This window comes from Cimex lectularius, unplaced genomic scaffold, assembly GCF_000648675.2.
Source record: "Cimex lectularius strain Harlan isolate CLEC.00 unplaced genomic scaffold, Clec_2.1 scaffold24, whole genome shotgun sequence".
Classification (NCBI taxonomy): domain Eukaryota; kingdom Metazoa; phylum Arthropoda; class Insecta; order Hemiptera; family Cimicidae; genus Cimex; species Cimex lectularius.
The window spans coordinates 1,397,857-1,408,233 of NW_019392666.1; the positions used below are offsets into that span (position 1 = coordinate 1,397,857).

At 36.2% G+C, this 10,377-nt stretch overlaps 1 protein-coding gene across 2 annotated transcripts in view; it reads right to left on the reverse strand.

Annotated features, from left to right (window-relative positions):
• LOC106660792 overlaps positions 1-10,078 on the reverse strand; it is a 35,750-nt gene extending 25,672 nt beyond the window's left edge. Inside the window, exon 1 of one of the 2 annotated variants that reach the window (XM_014383723.2) lies at positions 9,789-10,078. In XM_014383723.2, coding sequence (XP_014239209.1) covers positions 9,789-9,828 — 40 coding nt within the window. In that variant the 5' untranslated portion in view covers positions 9,829-10,078. The remainder of the gene's footprint in view (positions 1-9,788) is intronic. The other variant, XM_014383724.2, reaches the window with a different exon arrangement.
• Between the last annotated feature and the right edge of the window lie 299 nt (positions 10,079-10,377).

Sequence of the window (10,377 nt, forward strand, 5' to 3'; positions counted from 1 at the left end):
ACTTGAGAAGATGCACTCACTTCAATTTGAACAAAGGATATAAAAACATACATATAGCTATAATGGCTATGTCATATAACAAGGCAACCTTCAGAGCATTCATGTCAACTTCATCAGCTCGTCACTGATGCTGAATAACAAAACCAAACTACACAGATTAAAGAGGTCATGGTGAATATGCGGAAATAATCGGATTCACTTACTGGACACAAACAATCCAAAAATCCCTCTTGCATGGTTTGGAAGAAAGAAACTACAGAATGTAGCAAAGGAAGCAGGAAGACTCTTAGAATCCTAAAAGGATTCGTTTCAGGGCACTGCGGACTTAATGGGCACTTGAGAAAGAAGAAGACTCCAGATTGGCATTTTTCACGCACAGATTCCAACGTAATATGGAAGAAACCACTAAAACCAGGCATAATAATAAACTTAACTTGACGAATTGCGACTCACTGGTGTGCTTTAAGTGGTACAATAGCTGATAGGGCTATTATGGCATAAAAATAAACCAGTAGTAAAAACATTTAAATCATAGTTGAGCAACAGGAGATAAACACTGAGGTATGCACGATCGTAAGAGTACAGCTGAAAGAGAAAGCTGTGGTACATTTATGGGATGCACTAATTTGATGCAAATAATATTTTCACGGTACAGCATGGCTCAACTGTTTACGATTATACATATCGATGAAATTAGCGAGATCAGTTCAGCTTCATCATCTCAATTAGATTTTATTTATTATTCTATTACACATTATTATTATAATTCAATTTTCAAATTGTAAGCAATAATTGGCGAGATATTAAAACTCGTATCTTTTGTAGGCAAGCTGAGTGAGTACTCCCCCCAAAAAATGTTAGTATTGTAAGCATAAGCAAATTCTAATAAAATCTTTAAGACAAATGAAACCAAATTTTAATCGATGCTATATAAATTGGTACTTTCCGAATTACCAAAAAGAACTAACTGCATTTAAAAAAAAATTGAGGATCGTACTGTTTATCGAAATCGTACAAAATATTAACGAACTAATAATTAAAATATTTCAACATGTTATTTACTCTTTTTTTCAATAACTATTATTTTTTAAAGAAAAATAAATACACAAAAGGAAGATTTTTCTTTATGTTTATTCTAAAACCGGTTAGGACCTCCATTTTGAGTACTCTTCAGTTCGTTCTGTAATTACCTAATTCACAGTGTATGCATTTATTTTTTTTAATTTTTATATTTTGGCTTACAATCTTTGTTTTACATGGCAAAAAAATTAAAAAGTAAAAAATATTAATATCTTGTTCCGTTGTTTCCTTTTTGTAATTCGTGCTCATACATGTGGAACTTAGGACCATCATCTTTTGTAAATTAATTTCATTTTATTTTAAAGATATTTTTTACTGTAAAGAAAAGAGTTATTTATTTTTTCACCATTTACTATAGCAGTAAACCGTTAAAAAACCAAATAAACAGAACTCAAACATTACAATTTTTTTTAAAATAATGGCTTTGTCTATACAACATACAGCCAGCGAACATGCTGCAGCATGTTGCTGATGTTAATTTATGAGTACTGGAGAACGTATTCCATTTTTTCGGGTCGAGTTTAGAAGAATGTGTATAAAAACCGCTTACAATGGAAACAAATTAATTAAATAATTTAAAACAGGGATTCCTGTAATACAGAGGGGTATTGTCCCAAGACACGTTGGTGGTTTCATACGATGTATAGAATCAATTTTTTAAAAATTATTTTCAATTAAAAGTCTAAGGTCTATGCCGAGAATCGAACCTAGAATAGCTAGGTGACAATTAGAAGCCGGACGACCCAAACCACTCGGTCATGGAAACGCAAGCAAAAAGCTTCAATTTTGTTTGTTCCAAACCTGACCATTGATTATATGAACAACAACTTTAAGGGGGAAAATTGATACAAATACAATTTTGTAAAAAAAAGTCTACTTTTTCAAGTTAACACGCCAGCGAAGCATTTTTCTTTAGCAGTCCCTGTTTTAATAAATAGAACCAATGAAATGTGACGAACAATAACGAAGTAAATTAAAAAAAAAAAACCTTGCTATTTGTATCATCATCGGTGCAAATGAAAAATTGCAAGAGCTACGACAGATGATGATGAAGGGGGGAGCTTGAGCTGAGTCAGAGGTCAAGTAAACGCCGACGCGAAACCGCAGTGTTTTCAAGGTTTCCAGATCCCTGCACCCATCTTAAACATCGCTTTCTGTTAAAAACGGACTCATTTGCATAAAATGAAGTTATAACCACTACATATTTCCTCTCCACTTTTTACACTTTCTCTACGGTTGGTGAGAGAAATAAAGACAGAAAGAGAGTGGGAGTAAGAAAAACATTACTGGTGATGGTAATAATATTAACATATAGCTAAGCGTGATATGGACGAAGTACCCGGCCTAAGTGTTTATTCAGGCAATAGTGTTTCCATCAAAATGGAAAACTTAACAAGGCCGAATGTGATTTAAAAACAAAAATGACTAGAAATTCAAATTCACCTTCCAAAGATTCATGACACGTAGTTATGAATTATATTTACCAAAATGATAAACCGGTAAAGATAAGGGTAATTAAGTGGTTCATTCCGCCATCTTAGGACGAAAATAAGACTGGAGCGCAAATTATGAGCAAACAAAAGTCCAAACAGAACTTTCAACTGGACAAACTACGACTGTATATGGCAGAAGCCCAGATTAAAATTTCAAGACAAAAAAAATAATAACGGTAGAAGTCCTGTTCGCAGGTTGATGAAAGGTAGTCTTTTATAAACCAGTGACCAACATGATCCAATCAGACGCGAAATTTCGATCACTCGTAGCCGGTAATCTTCGGGAAATTAAAGACAAACGTCTTTTAGGATGCTAAGCCGATTCCGAAAAGGAAGTCAACATATGTTTTTTGTTAATATTTAAAAAGAAACCATTCTTTTACGAGGGTTCGCAACAGCAGAGGTCATATCAACCCTCGGGGTGCCGGTATTTTTGACAAAAGTATGTCTCATCACCTTACAGTGATGTGTTTGTTGTAAATAATGAAGCAATTCAATTCTATTAAATGTGGTACAGAATGAAGAATTAGATATGGATTTGCCTCCCAAGCCTCTTTGATATACAGTAAGGGCATGAGGGAATTACACGCAAACCCAAAAAACCGGACACTCGTGTTTTGTTGTTTACTTTAAACTGCGACAATATTAAAGGATTGGGACGAAACAACCAGTTTGTTTTTTTTACAAAACCGATTGTTTTATTCCATATTTTTAATAAAACCTGACCACAAATTAAGCCAAAAAACTTCCGCCCCACTCGATTTGAACACTACTCCTACGCTTCGTCGAAAACAATATTTTCTAGGCATTTTTCTTTTAATTTGCATTTTATTTTAAAGCTCATCTTTGTCGTACACCTCGACAGGACTACATTTAATTGCCCATGATTGTATTTTTGAATTTATAATCAAAACTATTTTCTCAAAGCTTTGTCCTTGAGACTTATTTATGGTCATAGCAAATGCTAGGTGGAGGAATTGCAACCGTTTCAAAAAGCTAAGGGCATTTCGGTATCTCCTCGTGTGTTTAAATATATTCGAGGGATGTGCATATTTCCCGTTTTATTCCCAGTTAATATTTCACAGTATAGTACCGTCCTAACAATTTCTCTTGCTTTCGAAGGGTCCCGTTACACAAACCGTCTCTCCTATGCATAAATTTCTCAATAACGTAACTATACATCCTGCTTTTAAGTGCAATTCTACAGGAGGCAAACCCGAAGGTGTCATTGAATGGAAATATTCAATGGAATACGTATACTTACGTTTTCATTGTCGGCTTTGTCACCAGTTAGTGACTCAGCATGTATGAGAAAACACTTTAAATTTCCCCTGGTGGTAGTCGTTTAACAATAAGATGCTATTTTTTATTTATTCACTTCTAGCTGTTAATAGAGTTTTATTAACTAAACATCCTCAATTAACGTATCGCATAACATTTCTTCCGATATTTTAAGTTGTTCTTTTTTTTAATGTTTTTAGATGTATTTGTATTTTCTTCCTTAAGTTTGTTGTTCATTCAATTGGTGGTCAGACTAGTTAAAAACATGGAAACAATAAAAAACATTATACTAAATGGTTGTTATTATTTTTACGTTTTTAACTAATCTGACCACCAATTTATGACTTTATTTCTGATATCTAACAACCATTGAGAATTCAATGGAATCTCCATCCGTATGCATATTCTTGGATAAGTTGAATTGCTGAAAGCTATTCCTTTACTATTTTCAAGCATGCTTCATAAATTTGTCTCCTGCCTCCTCTTTTTACGTCATATAAAACCTGACGAAATTCACCACCCAGTTCAATTGTTTTCCCAGCAAATGCACGATCGTCATTAAAATAGCGCTCTGCTGTTTCATGGTCATAGAGGGAGCTTTTGACAACACATCGTACAAACCAATTGAAAGGCTGTACAAACAAAAGGTTTAGACCTCCAGAACACAAACTGGATATTAGCAATGCTAAGAAATAAGTGCATCAGACTGTACAAATAGCATGTACCCAAGGATGGGTAGGCGTTCATACCATAAGTTACGCAGATGGCCTGGTAACAATCATAAAAGGAAGTTTAAAGACATTCTGTCAAACCAGAAGCACAAAGCCCTAAATATTGTAGGAAGATGGTGTAAGAAAAAGGGTTTAAATATAAACCCTAAGAAAACATTCAAAGAAACAAAGTATCGAGATACTCTTGACCAAAGGCTAAATAGGGAAAACACATAGGCAACATCTTGCATAAAGCCAAGGCTCTACCACTTGCCAAAGACTATGCAGTAAAAATTAGAGAATAAACCCCAAAATGGTGTATGTATTACGGTTAGAACCTTGTCACATATGGAGCTCTAGTATGGTGGTCAAAAACACTAAACAAGCAGATTCAAACTAAACTACCAAGTAAACAAAGGCTAGCGTGTTTCAATATAATGGGGGCAATCATGCCTGCCCCGCTACAGCAGTGGAAACTCGATACATATTTATGTACAAAAGGTGGCTTTTGAGCGTCAACAGACTCCTGGGACAAAAGGAAATAAAGCCAGATTTAAAGAGGGGCCGCCGCAAAATTCTGGAAAAATTAAAATAAATGAGATGGCTATAACCGTACCAAACAAAATGAGAACAAAGCTCAACTTTAATATACCCTTCTAAGTGGATATAGATAATAGAGACCTTTGGAAGAAAGTTGGCCCCAGGCTCTAAGAAAGAGGCCCTAATATGGTACACAGATGGATCGAAGATATTAGCCCAGGGAGTAGGCATAGGGATCAAAGGTCCGAACTACACTCTTGCAAAGGCACTTGGACTAGCCCAAGAAATTTCCGAAGCTTAAGTTCATGCAATACAACTTTGAAGACAATAGTGAATAAAGAAAAATATGAACAGTGCACAAGTATATAACTCTCAGTAGGCCAGGCGGCCATAAAGGCACTAAACAGAGCAAGATTACCTTAAAGTGGGTTGCCGAACATGAAGGCTTATAAGGAAATTAAAAAGCTGACTAACTTAAAAAAAAAACCTTCTCATCCATGGGACCACGACCACAACTAAGCGCACCGGATTGTTTGCTTAAGTTGGAACTGTAAAATTGGACGAAGAAAGAAAAACTCAAACACCGAACACCAGGTATAAAGCAAGCTAAGAGATTCATAAATCTCTCAAAACGGACGGCGAATGAACTCCTCTCTCTCTCTCAGCAGGCAGGATTTGAAGAAAATCATAAGCCTCCAGATCGACCAATGCCCTCTTAACTGATCAGAAAATAAAAATAAAACGTAAATGTTAAAGTGTGGATCTTTTTACAGTAAGAGAAGCCGGGGTTTAATTATTACCCTAATCGTCCAAATTCAGCCTTTTCTTATTGCATTTTTATCATCTTCCGTTGGACATCCCATAAGCAATGCGAAGTACGAAAATTTTCTACCAATAGGAACGACTTTTTGACAACGTACAAAATAATCAACAAGTAAGCACCCGGCACATATTTTCAATTTGTAAACTCGTCCACACTGAGAAATGCTGCGCAAATTGTCTCAAGTTTTCCATCCGAGATGGGAGACCATAACCATGCGATTTTTGTCTGCAGAACTATAGAATTGTTTATAGATAATCGCAGAACATTGTCTAGACAAGAGTTGCGCGATTTTGTCTACGAGTGATGTACATTGTTATGTTCATATAATCTGATTTTTTTTTTTTTAATGGCTTTATATACTAGCGTATTAACAGTGCAGAGACTAAAAAAAGAAAAAACATCATATACAAAAAAGTATTTCATATATCCCTTTGTTCAAGAGGGCCTTCCCAAACTTGGCGTTTCACAACTCGCTAGCTGATTAAGCTAATTTTGTCAAATTATTAGCACTATCATTGTACAATGGTGCCCTAATAAAAATGGTTAAGATTGAGTGAGTATATCAATTCAATAGTTGAAAAGGATAATCCTACTCACAAACTGTTAAACTGTTTACAGTTAGTGAGTAGAACTATCCTTTTCTATAATATGGTAATATCCTAACACATCCCAAGGCCCCACACTTATATTTCAATTAAATCAACAATCATTATCCGATGACAGTTAAAAGTTTTAAATAACAATAATAATAAGAATGAAATATAACCATAAATACAACTAATCCTTATATCTTTCAAAACTTTAGTTACATTATGCTATTTTTTTAATTTAATTTTTAAAATTAATTACTCGGTTTGTAACACCCGTTCTATTGTACAATTCAAATTTGAATTCGCATTGAAATTATAATTCTATCGCTGGTGTAATAGTAAGATGGGTTTTGTAGGTAATAAAAATGTAATTACAAATTTCTTAATAGTAACCGAATAACCTGTCATGCCTTGATTTTCTTCAGGCAAGTAAGATTCAAATTTTCATATACTTTTTAAAAAGAAATTGCGATGTGATAGTTCAACACCTGATCTTCAATGGAGTATCAAAGAGAGGTCTATTAATAGTAAGGAGAGAGGTATTCACGTTTAAAAATAACCAGGATTATTATATGGCTAATACCAGCAGAGGGTAATCTTTTTGGTACTTCACCCTGAAACATCAAATATTATAGAACCACAAGATTAGTTAAATAATAAATCTGTAAATATAAAAATTATTTTGTTCCACGTGTAACCTCTAATAACTGGCAGTTTGTTTTTTTCTACTATTGTATTGTTAAAGCCAAATTATAAAAATCAAGCTCGTTTTTCACGCGGATTTACGACTTTCACAAGCGAAATACGATTTAATAATAATTTTCCGGTAGGTAACGGTTATTAATAAATAAGTAAGAGTTAATGAAAAATAGGTTGTAGTTTAAATATGCAATACATACATAGTCCGACCAGAAGATGAAATTCCGACTGAACAAGTGAAAGTAAAGAAAAATAATGGCAAACCACTAGCCAGGCATTTATTCCCAGATTTAAATTTTTATTATTTCAAACAAAAATGTTAAATATCAACTTTATCGATTTTATTTTATTTATACCTTAACCAAATCTATATAAATAATATAAACAACAAACTGTCAGTGCTGAGCTGACGATGATACGTTCCACTGCAAATCGATGCCTAATCTTGCGAAATATGAATTAAAGCACTATACATATTATACTGTCATGGAGATTATGAAGGTGGGGTGAGTATGTGGATTCACTTTTTGAAAATTATGGTTAACTATCAATACCAAAAATACGCTTCTAAAGTTGAAGAATTCCTAACCACTAACGATTGTAAAAAAATAAAAAAGACCCCACTTAAAAATTAAAAACTATATTTCTGACAATCAATAACAAATACTGACTTTCTATTCTTAAATTACCAATATACGGTTAAAAACTAATACCAATGAATCCGAAATCCCAAATTTTATGCGGTAGGTCAAAATCTACAAAGAAAACAAACCTACAAGACCAGTCCTTTTATAATTCTCCATGCCACAATTCGCGATAAAAATATATAAAATATTAAAACTCACACCAATTTCAACACTACATTCGTATTAACAATTCTTTAGAATTTATCAATTTTACATTGGAAATAAATAAATGTGGTTGTTCAAACTTTTCAGACTAAAAAACCTCTGTCCATAATAAATAACCTAATTGAAACAGACGGATATAGAAAACCCATCAAAGACTATGATACCAGCAGATTCTTATCACCTACTGACCCAAAAAGCTGCTGGATTCATAGACCGTATGTTGAAAGTACCATTAATACTTACAAACAATTTAAACCTTGGATAAAAACAACGATTATCAAAAAAATATGAGGTTAACTATCAAAAAAAGTAAAAGAGAAGATTTTAGAGTAGCTTTTGGAGGTGAGTGTGTGTTAGGAACCTCCTCTCAAAATCTAAAAACACAAAAACAAACAACTTGTCAAAAAGCGGGGTTTACAAACAGACTTGTAATTATTGCGATATTAAAGAGTTAAAGAACACTTGCCTAAATTGAACAAAATTTCTCAATTCAACAACCATCTAAACGAAAGAAAACTCAATTTCAATTTAAATTTAAATACAACAGTGTTACACAATTTCAACAAAGGGAGAGAGAGTGTGAGTAAGGGAGAGCGAGGGATAGGGATAGGGAGAGGGAGAGGGAGAGGGAGAAAGAGTGAGAGAGAGAGAAAGAAAGAAGAGAGAGTAAGAGTGTTAATAAGTAAGTGTGAGAGTGTGTCTAAGTGACTGAGAAAAAGAGTGAGAGTGTGAACAAGTGAGAGGGAGAGTGAGAGTGTGAATAAGTGAGTGAGAAGAAAGAGGAGAGTGTAAATAAATGAGTGAGTGAGTGAGTGAGAGTGAGAGAGAGAGAGAGAGAGAATAAGTGAGCGAGAGAATGAGAGTGTGTGTATAAGTGAGCGGGAGAATGAGAGTGAATAAGTGAATGAGAGAGAGCGAGAAAGAGAGGGAGGGAGAGGGAGAAATAGAGATTGAGTGTGAATAAGCGAGTGAGAGAGAGTGATAGGACAGGAGAGAGTGTGAATAAATGAGTGTGAGAAAGAGAGGGAGGGAGAGTGAGAAAGAGAGATTGAGGGTGAATAAGTGAGTGAGTGAGAGAGGGATGGAGAGAGAGTGATCGGACAGCGACTTCTAGTATGTTCAGTTTCGAATGAGTGGGTGCAGCCCGCGCTATAAAATTAAAAGTCGAAATTATGGGGTGGGTGTGCGTGTCGGGACTGTTTTCAACTATTTATCCACCTGTTGCAATCTGTATCGGTCGGTGGCCGCCGAGGGAGACGTGATACCATCACTCGCCTTTTTCGCAGACGCCCAGAAAACGATGATATACGTAGACGACATGCTAGGCACATTTCGAACAACAAATACAAGTGTTAAAAACGAAGGTCGACCCATGGCGTCACAGGCAATTTAAATTTCCTGCTCCGTGAGTCATACAGGTGGGAAGAGGGGGTGGAAAGTGAAAAGGGGGTGTACGAAAAAGAAAAAATATCTTATGCGGCTGATGTTTGTAGTTAAGGCTTTATCTGGATGTGCCACCCCCCTCCATTATCCTTCATTGCACATTCCAGTCGACTGGCTCGCCTACAAGTCTGTTCCACCTTACTCGAGAATCAGGAGTAATCAAAACATAAAGACTATTAAACTTACGCACACACACAAAGTTCAAAAAAAAAGCATGAGGTGGGGGCAATTTCTCACTCGTTCAAAATAAAAATAAGTGAAAATAAAAAGACACTTACTTTTATTAGGTTGAGCGCCTTGTGACTTCCTCCGCGGCATATTCCTTGGAAGAGGACTGGCGACTCCTCTTCGGTCACATATCCTATCTGGGATTTTGCAACAATCCTGGTGAACGTCCAAGAGGCGCACAGCGCGGAAATGTTTCGACGGTAGATACGAATGAGTCCGCCCAACGGCACGAGTGCCACTGTTCAGTCAGTGTTCACTGTTCAGTGTTCACATCACAAGCGGATGACGGGCAGGGGCAGAGCTGAGAGCGCAGAGGTGCTCCTCGACTTCAGGGCCGGTTGTGCAGTGTGGCGATTCATGGCGGGCAGGGGCAGAGCTGAGAGCGCAGAGGGGCTCCTCGACTCGTGTGCCGGCCCCCTTTCGCTTCGGCTTGACGTCATCCCCGGGCCGGAGATCGGAACGAGCGCGACACACGCGGACAAATCCTGCAACGCAGACACTCCGCCAGATCCCGTCTCCTGTTGCCAGGCGTTTCTCTTCACCACGCTGGGCGCCGGTCTTCAGGCTTCCGCTTCACATACGTCCGCTGCCGCTCGTCACGCGAGGAATGAGGATTGGCAAACAAAAATAATCCAGCTA